Source organism: Oenanthe melanoleuca, chromosome 14 (assembly GCF_029582105.1).
Source record: "Oenanthe melanoleuca isolate GR-GAL-2019-014 chromosome 14, OMel1.0, whole genome shotgun sequence".
NCBI lineage: Eukaryota > Metazoa > Chordata > Aves > Passeriformes > Muscicapidae > Oenanthe > Oenanthe melanoleuca.
This window is the reverse complement of record NC_079348.1, coordinates 1,374,748-1,386,862: the sequence shown is the minus strand read 5'-3', so window position 1 is coordinate 1,386,862 and position 12,115 is coordinate 1,374,748. Positions and strand designations below refer to the sequence as shown.

Here is a 12,115-nt window from a genome sequence, read left to right as displayed (position 1 = left end):
GCTTACCTGTGGGTATGAGAAGTAGGACTGTGTCATGGGGGTATCCTTCCTCTAACTAGCTGCTAAGTGCAGGGGTGGGATGGGTGGATAAAGTAGTTAAAGCCTTCTTCAAAAGCTTGAATAGTTTCTTCAGTACATGACTTGATTTGCTTAAATGTTTTACCAAAGGTGGTTTGGTAGATTTACTTTGTGCTCCCATATGGATTCCCAAAACCACCACACAGTGATTGCTAACCATGGATGTTCTGCTGTGGGTTCACAGCACAAACTCTTCCCTTGGCTCCCCTGCTTTTCCAGAAGCAGTGCAGTGGGTGGGTATGACAAGCACTTGTGGATGTGTATAATGAAATACTGCTTCACCATTTGAGTATTTACCCACAGATATGTGGCTCTTGCATTAGAGGAGTTTTGTGAAATAATGCTTTTGGTCTGGATTTAGGGAAATGAATTGGAAGTGACAATTATGATGCTGGTAGAAGCTTTATGTGAGCTTCACTGTCCTGAAGCTATTCAGGGTATTGCTGTCTGGTCTTCTGCTGTAGTTGGGAAGAGCCTCTCCTGGATCAATTCTGTAGCTCAGCAGGCAGAAGGACGGTAAGTTTTCACTCATCATTGGATGCTACAAACTTGGACATTTTTTACTTCTGTGGAAAGTTCTGCTCTGGGTCTTTTAAACTGTGGCACAAGTCAAGGCTGCTGATGAATTTCTGTGTCAGTTATAGTCAGTGAATCTTTTCAGAGATATGTATTTAATCAGTATTCAGCTCTACTCATTCAGATTAAAATTGTGACAGTCAAATATAAAACTCATTTATTTCCTTCTATCTCTACTTGATTTGAAATTGACATTAAAACTTACATGGACAAGCTTTTATCAAATGCTATAGCCTGGAAATTCAGCCAGTAACTTGTATCCTATCTTAATCTCTTTCTTTTGCTGAAGGTGGTATGAGCTTTTTGAGTATTGGGGTAAAATAATGCTCAAAATCTTTTATATTACAAAAACAACTCCCAGCTTGCTTCTTCAAGATGCTGACTGAAACATTCAACTGTTTTAGGTTTGAAAAAGCAACTGCAGAATACCAGGAGCACCTGTGCTCCATGACTGGAGTGGATTGCTGTATAACAGGCTTTGACAAGACTGTGCTGAAATTGGCCAATTCTAACAGTGTGAATAATGCCAGCCCAAAGCATTCCTTGAATGGTCAGTGTTTGTTTTCTTTTTAAGAAAAATACAGCTGTGTAAAAGTGTGTGCATAAAAAGGGAATGCTCAATGGTACAGTCATGGTAATGTCTGAAATGTGAAAACCAGTTTGTCTGCAGTTAAACTGAACCATTTAATGCTCTTGAAACCAATATTGTGTGTACATAGGAGAGCTTGCAGTACTGAGGTCTAACTGAATGAAACTAAAGGTGATAAGTAAAATATTTCATAACTTACCAATTTAAATCTAGTTTATTTTAGATCATCATAACTTAAACCTTAATGTTTATGACATAATTATATCATAAGTTACTCAGAGGTTTTTAAAGACTAAGACTTGGTTGCAGTATTGTTTCATCTTTGAAAATGAACCTTCTTTGTTCCTAATTTAGTTGTTCTGTTTTTCTGTTTTGATGTTCCTTTACAGATATAAACTAAATTTTTTCAAAACCTCCTTTGAAAAGGTTCTTTTTTCCCTTAGAAAAAGTGTCAGTGGAAGAATAGTGTAGAAGTTGTGTAACTATTTGGTTTTTTTTTAATTAAGAATTTTTCCTGACAAAAGACAGAAATAATGGTTGAGTAATAGAACTGCTGTTTAAAAAAACATATTTGTGTGTTTATATACATTTTTTTAATTTCATAGGAGAAACTAGAAAAACTGTTCTGACTAAGCCAAGTGACTCTTCACCTGAAGTGATAAATTACCTGGGTAACAAGGCATGTGAATGTTACATTTCCATTGCTGACTGGTCTGCTGTTCAGGAGTGGCAAAACATGGTCCATGAACTGAAGAAAAGCAACAGCAATACCTCAATCAATCTGAAAGCAGATTTTAACTACATAAAGTAAGAGCCTAATTAACTTATTCAACAGTACCTTAGAGTTCATTGTTTTACAGCTGAAATATTAAAGTTTTAATGGATTTTAAGAATTAGATTTCAGTTTCTAAGTAGAGGCATGCAAGGAAGAAAGGTGTGTTCTTGGGAGGGTGAAAACTTGGCCATGGCATTTACAGATGATGAAGAGGTAACATCATTCTAAACAGCTGCTGCAGCTTTCTGGCTGCTGAGGCTGCTTAGTATTCAAGAAAAATAATATTTCATTGAAAAATAGATACCAAATTTATTCTGCTTTACTCAGCAGAAAATGAATCCTTTTGCACAACTTAAATAAAATATATTTCAATGCTTCTTAAAAATGTCTTAATTTACTAATTTAATGGAAAAAGTATAGGAAGGAAGTGGTCTTAGCTGCTGAATTTTTTTTAGTTTTGTTTCTTTAAATGAAATTTAGAATTGTAGCTTGTGCATTTATTTCCTGACCTTTGATATTTTTCTAGCTCATGAAAAAATACTCGTGGCATTGAATAGACCTTCAGAATTTAAGGATAGTTTCTTTTTATTTGACAACTCGATTGCTTTCCATTCCTGCATGATTGTGGTAAACATAGTACAAGCCTTTTGGCTGAAATTTCTTGACTTAAAAATAAAAGCACAGAAGGAAGCAGTGAGAAAATCTTGCAGGTCTGAAAAAGTGACTGTTTCTGTCAGAGAAAGGGGCTCTTTTCCTTTGGTACTGGATCCATTCATTTGGTGCAGAACTAGTGCCTTTTACTGATGTGTGTGATAATTGAGATTTGTTTTTGTTTTTTTTTTTTTTTTTTTGCTTAGAATTAATCATAAGTGCTTTGTAGGATTTAGAGTTAGTCTTGAGTCTTTTTTGTTTTTTTGGTATGTAGTATACTTAGCAACTGGAGTGAAGTAAGAAATGTGAAAATAAAACTGTAAATATTGAATTGCAGGTCTTTGAGCAGCTTTGAGTCTGGACAACTTACTGAATGCACTGAACAGCTAGAATTATTACCAGGAGAAAATATCAACCTGCTTGCAGGGGGATCCAAAGAAAAAATAGGTATAAATGCATAAATTAACATTCACTTCAAATGCAAAAGTAAATATTTCTTCATGTATCTATCTCTATAAATGACAGACTGAAACTTCTGAATGCAGTTTTTCAGTGGACTGACCATAACCTTTATGAATCACACTTCAAAGTGATTGGCAGTGGTCATCCTAAATGTTGATGCAAATGTGTTTTCTGGAGTTAATGTGACTGTTCATAAGTAATCTATGATGAGTTTCTATTATGAATACATACACATATAAAATAAATTTTTAAGAGGTTTTTTCCTTAACTTCCTTACTGTCAAAAATGCATTAGCAGATGGTGAAACATGATAAAATTTGGCAGTTCTAGTTGGTTTCAATTGTTTAATCTCCATGTAGACATGAAGAAGCTCCTTCCTAATATGCTAAGCCCTGATCCAAGAGAACTTCAAAAGGCAGTTGAAGTACAGCTTTTGAGAAGTTCAGTATGTCTGGCAACAGCTGTAAACCACATAGAACAGGAGCAAAAGTGGCAGTCAATATCTGAGTAAGTTGAAATGTGCTATGAATTAATGTAATACACCGTGAAAACTTGTTCTAGTTTGTTAAACATAACTGTGTAAAGCTTCAGCATCCCTGGCAGCTCTAGCTGTTGTGAGTTATAAGCTTATTGAGGAAAATGATGATGTTTAACTTGGAGTTCATATAGCTTATAAAGTGCTTGAGTTGCTAAAGTACTTCTGTGTGTCAGCTTAATAATAAAGTATTGTTACATAACTTATCATCCTTTTAAAGATACTGGATGTTTTTTTTCTCCAGTAACTTTGATATCTTAAATATTTACTCTTTGATATTTACTCTTAAAGTCTAGGTAAGAAAAATGACTGTGCTGATCCTTTAATTTCAGAAATCTCATTAAGTACTTGAAGCAAACATCCCGCATCGCTATTGGGCCTTTGAGGCTCTCCACACTCACCGTGTCTCAGTCCTTGCCAGTGCTGAGCACTCTGCAGTTGTACTGTTCTTCTGCTTTGGAGAGCACTGTGTGCAACAGGCTGACATCAGAGGTAATGCTGTGTGCTTCAAACCTCAGCTGGGATCATGTCTTTTGCCAAGTCGTGCTGTGGAGTATTGACTATAAAACAGACATTAATTGTTTTGAGTGTTAATCATACTGTAAAAGGATCTGATTTAATTTTCTAATGTGCAAAATTTTTATAAATTTACATCCCAACTGGATTTCTCTTTTTTTATAAATATACCTCTATTTCAATTACAGTTACAGTATTTTTGAAGTGTTATCAATAGTTGCCTTTTAGAGTGTTGGTATTTTTTCTCTGAATACATTGTAACATGCACTAAATTTACTTTCAAAGCAACTTAAGAATATTCTAATAAAAAATCACTTCAGCAATTAAGAACTGAATGTCAGACTTCAACCACTATGAATGTTCTAGATGTAATTTCTAATCACATTGTTCAGAAGGCAATTCTGCTTGATTTTTGAGCAGTTCTTAGTGTCGTCCTCTCAAAATCAAGCATAAAACATATTTCTTTTAATTAATGATAAAGTGTGGCTGCTAATATAGATAAGAATGTTTGCTCTAAAAATCATCTTTAGTTTTAATTAATGAAAATGCATTGTAGTAAAGTTCTCTCATGACAACTGTGCCACTTCTGTGCCTCTCCTAGGACTGTCTGATACCTCTGTTCAATGAAGCGTTGAGGTCGTGCAAGCAGCACGATGTCAGGCCATGGATGCATGCCCTGAGGTACACAGTGTACCAGAACCAACTGATGGAAAAGCTTAAAGGTGGGTGAGCTCTCATCATGGTGTTGTGGAAAGCAAGTGCAGAATTTGAACTTCAGTCACCTGCTGAAAGCAGCAGCTGTGTCTTTTTCTTTTATTTGGATGGAGTACTTTTTAAAAGCCAGGTTTTTTTTCCTTCAGGTGTCTTGCTTTACTGCTCATTGTGTTGATTAGTGCAGTGATGTAGACAGTGTCAAAAAAAAAAAAGCTCTCTGAATTATTTAATAGTTGTATACTCCTCTCCTAATAACCCCTTACTTGCTCATCACTTCATACTTTACCTGCTTTCACTTTTGAACACTTTAACATTATAAATTATGAACATTATGAATAATGGGTCTTGACAAACAGTCATGAAAGCCATTTAAATGTGCAGTGTGATAAGAAATAATGGGAGAAAAAGGTTCTGTCAGGGGAGAAGTAGGTTTATTGGTTGAGAAGAATGGTTATAGTGGGAAAAAATCTTTTGCCCAAGCAGTTAATCTATGGATATAATTGTTTGAGATTGGGTATATAAGTATTGTAGGCAAAAATGAAGTAATCTAAATTTCTGAAGCCATTTTTACTGATAGCCACGTGCACAACACATTGGGCAGAAATTCTGTGTGTCAGACAGTGGTTTAATAGTTTTGTTGACAATGTCTTGCTCCCATCTTTAGAGCCAACAGTCTCAATTAAAAGCCATCTAATGGAACTGGGCTTAACAGCAGCGAAATTTGCACGGAAGCGAGGAAACATCGCCCTGGCTACACGGCTGCTCGCCCAGTGCAGCCAGGTTCAGCTGGGCAAGACCACCACTGCACAGGACTTGGTCCAGCACTTCAAAAAATTGTCTGCACCAGGTCAGATAGATGAAAAATGGGGTCCTGAACTTGATATTGAGAAAACAAAGTTGTTATACACAGCAGGTGAGTGTTTATGTTATAGTGACTTGAGCTTTTTTCCTTATAACCAGGCTAATTCCCCTCACCTTGAAGTCATCACAGTAGGACAGTGTTATTAGAAACTGATTTTATCCCATTAGCTGTTGTCTGTCTGAAAGTGTTTTCACAAGTTTTTTCATACTTGTCATTCTTGGAAAGAAAATTTTCTGTGTAAAAATATATTGCTACAAGCTGTATCTGAGTGTGCTGAATTTCAGAATAGTTTTAAATAGCAGCAATTTACTGAAGATTTCTTTTTCCTGATATGCAGGTCAGTCAACACATGCCATGGAAATGCTGAGTTCTTGTGCCATATCTTTCTGCAAATCTGCCAAAGCTGAATATGCAGTTGCTAAATCTATTCTCACTCTGGCTAAATGGATTCAAGCAGAATGGAAAGAGATCTCAGGACAGTTGAAACAAGTCTATAGAGCTCGACAGCAGCAGAATCACTCTGGCCTGTCTACCTTGTCTAAAAACATATATAACTTGATTGATCTGCCAGCTGTTAATACACTAGAGGATGAATACCCTAGGATTGAAAGTGAATCTACAGGTACATTTGTTCTCATTAAAATTAGTTACTGGTAATTATACTGAGGAATAACACCAGTCATGAGTTTCTTGCTTTGGTTCCAACTCTGTGTGAAAGAGGAAGGAATTGGAGGGTATCAGCAGTGGTTGTTGGCAAATAGAAATTGGGCTTTATTTTGAAGCAGTGTCAAAACTGAAAAATAATTGCATTTTGGAAAATTTTATACTGTTGGTTACTAATTTGACTTAAAATACACTGTCTGCCCATTATTTTTTGGTATTTTCAGTGCTAAGGAAGGCAGAAGTAGGTTTTACACAGTAACATGTATTACTTTATTTCTTCCATCACAGTAAACATTGGAGTTGGAGAACCAGACTTCATCTTGGGCCAGCTGTATCACTTGTCTTCAGTACAGGCACCTGAAGTAGCCAAGTCCTGGGCAGCCCTGGCTAGCTGGGCTTACAGATGGGGCCGCAAAGTAGTTGATAATGCCAGGTAAATAAATACAGCCTAATGCTTGAACTGTTACAGCACAATTGGTTTTCTTATCTAAACCTTATCTGTACATTCATGGTTATTGTTGTATGTGCTCTGAAGTTTCACAAGCAGAGAAATGAATATTCTCTTGGTTACTTGCCCTCTGTAAAACAAAGCTAACTTAATTCTGAGATAAAGCTGATTTTTTTTTTCCTTCAAAAGGCTTTATATATAGACTTGCAGTAGCTCTACAAATACTCATGTAATGGGGATCAATAATTGATTAAATGTTGCAGTCAGGGAGAAGGTGTTCGGCTGCTCCCCCGGGAGAAATCTGAGGTTCAGAACTTGCTTCCAGACAACATTGCAGAGGAGGATAAAGAGAAAATCTATGGCATTCTTGGGCAGGCAGTGTGTCGGCCAGCTGGGATTCAAGTAAGTGTAGATTTATTTTTTTAAAAAAATGTTCAGCTTCAGCATGAACTTTATTTTCCTCTTGTAGTTCATGTTAACTCTAAGTGTCTTAAAATTCAGACAGTAGAAGGAACCATCTGTTAGCTAAGTGGTCACACACCTGTTGATTGAACTATGGTAATGTGATCAAGTAATGCAGTTGCATGAGTTGCTAGACAAAAACTGACTTAGGAACTATGTTTGTAGAAATTGTTGGAGGACTTAATCAAATCTGCTTTCCCTTTATTTGCATTTAGGATGAAGATATGACTCTACAGATCACTGAAAATGAGGACAATGAAGAAGATGATATGGTGGATGTAATATGGCGTCAGTTATTAACAAGTTGTCCCTGGCTTTCAGATCTTGATGAAAATGCAACAGAAGGATTAATTAAAGTCTGGAGGAAAGTTGTAGACAGAATCTTCAGTCTTTATAAACTGTCCTGCAGTGCATACTTTACTTTCCTCAAACTCAATGCTGGCCAGGTGAGTGTTCATGTTGATGTGGAAACCAAGTTACAAACTTTTCTAAATGATGATATGAACTATATACTTAGAGGAGCATTTCTTTGTTTCAAGGTTCCACTTGATGAAGAAGATCCCAGACTGCACTTAAGAAACAACTCTGAGCAGAGCACTGATGATGTAATTGTGATGGCAACCCTGAGACTGTTACGGCTGCTGGTGAAACATGCTGGAGAGCTTCGACAGTATCTAGAGCATGGGCTGGAAACTACACCCACTGCTCCTTGGAGAGGTGTGTGTGTGTTACCTGTCTGTTAAAATGGATTTTGAGGCATTTCTCTAAATGCAGAAAGCTATTCATTGCACTTTTGATAAAATTTTCATTTAAGTGTGAGGGGAAGAGAATCTTTTACTGAATGATGTCACTGAAGATGTTGAAGTCTGCCATATGCTCTGATTGTAAAGTAGATAAGTAGCACAGATTTTGATCCCCTCCTTCCCCCACTTGAAGACACAGGGAAGAGAAAAGAGATGTGGTTTGTGAAGTATTGCATCATATGACCACTCTAAAAAACAAATGAGGTGGGTTTTTTTCTAGCTGTAGTTGAGAAAGATGTGTGGTGAAAGCCACATGTTTCAGAAGTAGTTGTTTGTCACTAACACTGCAGGTTCTGCAGTGTTAGTGCAGTGTTCAGCTTTCCCTCAGAAGTTATTGAGTTAGTGTGGGAGTTTTCACCTGTTGTGAAATTGCCCTTTCTTTTGGACTTTTTTGTAAATTAATAACTTGTACTTGTTTGATTTACATTCTCCATATGCAAGACATGCTTTTAAAAATAAAATTCTGTTGCTCTGTCTCATTTGAAGAGGAATGCAGTGAATCAGCACCTTTCCTTTTCCCCTCTCTGCAGGTATAATTCCCCAGCTCTTCTCCCGCCTCAATCACCCAGAAGTGTACGTTCGACAGAGCATTTGCAACTTACTCTGTCGAGTTGCTCAGGACTCTCCTCATCTCATCCTCTATCCTGCAATAGTGGGAACCATTTCACTTAGCAGTGAATCCCAGACTTCAGGTATGGAGAAAGGAAAAAGTGTTCAAGTGAACTTAAGCTACTATATTTTTATATATTTTGCATATTTTTCTTATATTTCACCAGTACTTAATGGGGACCTGATGCTAAATCAACTGTGGAATGATATATCTTACTGTAGCTAATATTTTATCATCTGTTTTTAATTTAGGAAACAAGCTGCCTTCTGCCATCCCTACTTTGCTAGGTAATATTCAAGGAGAAGAGCTGTTGGGTGGTGAATGTGATGAAGGGAGCACTCCAGCTTCCCAAGAAAGTAGTAAAGATGATACAAAAGCTGGATTAAATGAAGATCAAGCAATGATGCAAGATTGCTACAGCAAAATTGTGGAGAAACTCTCTGCTGCAAATCCAACAATGGTATTGCAGGTAAATAATCCAAGTGTGTGTTACTTGGGTATTGAACCACAAACATGTAATTTGAGTCTTGGATGTTGGCCCACTGCAAGTTTACTGTGTCTTTTTTCCAACTTGTTCATCTGCTGAAGCAAATCTGAATGTTAGTTCTTTTAAAGAGTGAATCTTGGTTTCTCCAGGTTCAGATGCTCGTGGCTGAGCTGCGCAGAGTGACAGTTCTGTGGGATGAGCTGTGGCTGGGAGTTCTGCTGCAGCAGCACATGTACGTCCTCAGGAGGATTCAGCAGCTGGAGGATGAAGTCAAGAGGGTCCAAAACAACAACACTTTAAGGAAGTATGTCTGCTTCAGTAATCCAGGGGGTGATCATAGCACATGTGTGTTACTGGGCAAGTACACAGTCAAATGAATCTACAGTGGTTGCTGTTCCTGAACTCATACTACCCCAGCTGCTGCTTTGTAGGCCTGGGACCTTATTGCAGGAACATTTTGTGCTACAGCTACTACTCCAGTCAAATGAGGGAAACAGTTACCTGTGAATCCATGTTGTGATTTCTTTAGTAATAGTGCATTAGAACCCAATGTGGATTGTATTGTGGATGATGAGATGCTATAGTGCTTGATTTCCAAGTCAGATGAAATGAGTATAAGCATGTTGAAGGGTATCATCTATTTAGAGATCACTGTAAGTGCAGATATTTGGAGTAAATGGAGTGTCTTATTTTAGTTTTCAGTGTTGAGCAAGTCTTCTTCCCTCACCTGGGTTCTCTTGTGAACAGAGTAGTGGAAGAGCAGATCCATTCTCTGGGCACCTGGCTAAACTTAAGAATGCCTCTTGTATTCTATAGTCAGGACTGACATGGAATGGGAGAACACAATGATCTGAATGTCTCCTTTATAGTGTGGTGCATCCTTAACAAGTAGTAGTATAAAGGTCCTTTATTAATGGAAATCAATTGCTTAAAGTGATTTCTGCTTAAAGCTTCTAATCAGAGTTTCTGGTGGTGAGCAATGCATTTCAAATGTTTTGTTTTTTTTTAAAAAAAAGTGGTTCAGGGGAACCCTTACTCAATGCTAGAATGAAATAATCTTCATTTTAACATGATCATAACTGAAGACCTCATTATAGAGAAGTAGTAATTTTTTGAGTTCTTCAATGTCTCAGTTGTTGATTAATGCTGTCATTATGAGAACTTGGTTTTATGGCATTAAGAGGAAGTTTTTGTGTGTTTCGTAACAGAGAGGAGAAGATTGCCATCATGCGTGAGAAGCACACGGCTCTGATGAAGCCCATTGTGTTTGCTCTGGAGCACGTCAGGAGCATCACTGCAGCTCCTGCAGAAACTCCTCATGAGAAGTGGTTTCAGGATAACTATGGAGATGCAATTGAAAATGCACTAGAGAAACTTAAGAATCCTTTGAATCCTGCTAAGCCTGGAAGCAGCTGGCTGCCATTTAAAGAGGTATTACCTGCAAGAGGAAGAGGATGATGTAGAGACCTTGCTGCTCTTGCTGTACCATGTGCTTGACCCTCTCCTTCTCTTGCTGTTTCCTTACCATATCAAAATTGCAGCCTGAATTTGTCTTCCCAGCAGTCAGCACAGGCAAACTGGGCACTAAAGCACCATAATCTTTGCCTCTAGCCAGTCTTATTGATTGTCTCTTGTTGTATTTCTACCCATTGAAATTGAAGTTTTCATATCTTGCATCTTCTGCCATCTGGGATGCTGTCAGCTTTGGGAGCAGAGGGCTTTATTTCTTTTAAATACTATGTTTCTGAAACTCTGGTATTTGAGTTCAGTTGATTTAAATTTTGACAAACTAATTCTCTATTTATCTGAGCGATAAGTCCTTGGGCTGTGCAGCAGCCTTCAAATGATCAGCTCTTCCCAGAGGTCCTTGGTCATCTTCTCTTAGTTTGTGGGTCTAAAGAGAAACAAAATATTGTCTATCCAGAGCAAGCCTGGTGTTTTTAAAACCTTGCTAGACAGAACTGGGGTTTTACATGCACATACATCTCTTTTCCTTGTGCTACCTCTTGTGCTTTGCAGAACAAACAAGCATTCAGATACATAAACAGGACATTGCTGAATGCTGCTGCCTTTAACCACAGCTCAGATATTTATAAATACAGGAGCAAACCTCTTGAGGAGCATGATTTATTGTGACTTTGATTCTTCTCACTGCACAGGATGTATTTTCTACATAGAGGATGTTGTTTTGTTTTTGTAATCTTCATCCTAAACTGTATCTGGATTAGCATGGCAAGGGTGCAAGGGAGTTTAGGAGGAATCTTTTGTTTTCTGGAGGATGACCACCATTAAGTCCAGTTTGGTGGTGGTGTTGTTCTTACTGCTAACTGTTGAGGTGAACATCAACCTAAAAGAAAACCATTTCTTTGGAATAGGTAATGCTGAGTTTGCAGCAGAGGGCACAGAAACGGGCCAGTTACCTCTTAAGGCTTGAGGAAATCAGTCCTTGGTTGGCTGCCATGATGAACACTGAAATAGCTCTTCCTGGAGAGGTGTCCACCAGGGACACAGTCACCATCCACAGTGTGGGTAGCACCATCACCATCCTGCCCACCAAAACCAAACCTAAAAAGCTGCTTTTCCTGGGTTCAGATGGGAAGAACTATCCCTACCTATTCAAAGGTAAGTAATACAATTTTTCTCATAACAGGTACTGTCTCTTGTTATAAATTAGACTGTATTGAAGTTAGGAGGATTGCATGGTGCAACTCTAGTTTTGTTTGCCTGAATGATACAAAGAGGAGTTTGAAACGTTTGCTCTCTATCTTCCCTACCTCCCACTTCACCATGTATTTTTCAAGAAATTTTGCCTTGTGAAACTGTAAATCAAATCCCTTTTTGACAAGGCTTTCATCAGAAGCAATGCTCTGCTTGCATATTGATA

At 37.7% G+C, this 12,115-nt stretch overlaps 1 protein-coding gene across 1 annotated transcript in view; it reads left to right on the top strand.

The window, feature by feature from the left end:
- Positions 1-12,115, top strand: part of SMG1 (SMG1 nonsense mediated mRNA decay associated PI3K related kinase) — a 56,045-nt gene that overhangs the window by 27,146 nt on the left and 16,784 nt on the right. The window contains exons 23-40 of the mRNA XM_056503140.1: positions 440-594; positions 1,059-1,204; positions 1,849-2,050; positions 3,007-3,116; positions 3,491-3,638; positions 3,999-4,158; positions 4,784-4,904; positions 5,561-5,809; positions 6,096-6,380; positions 6,710-6,854; positions 7,133-7,271; positions 7,547-7,777; positions 7,871-8,048; positions 8,665-8,826; positions 8,996-9,213; positions 9,381-9,535; positions 10,440-10,662; positions 11,607-11,853. Of these exons, the coding sequence (XP_056359115.1) occupies positions 440-594; positions 1,059-1,204; positions 1,849-2,050; positions 3,007-3,116; positions 3,491-3,638; positions 3,999-4,158; positions 4,784-4,904; positions 5,561-5,809; positions 6,096-6,380; positions 6,710-6,854; positions 7,133-7,271; positions 7,547-7,777; positions 7,871-8,048; positions 8,665-8,826; positions 8,996-9,213; positions 9,381-9,535; positions 10,440-10,662; positions 11,607-11,853 (3,274 nt within the window). The remainder of the gene's footprint in view (positions 1-439; positions 595-1,058; positions 1,205-1,848; positions 2,051-3,006; positions 3,117-3,490; positions 3,639-3,998; positions 4,159-4,783; positions 4,905-5,560; positions 5,810-6,095; positions 6,381-6,709; positions 6,855-7,132; positions 7,272-7,546; positions 7,778-7,870; positions 8,049-8,664; positions 8,827-8,995; positions 9,214-9,380; positions 9,536-10,439; positions 10,663-11,606; positions 11,854-12,115) is intronic.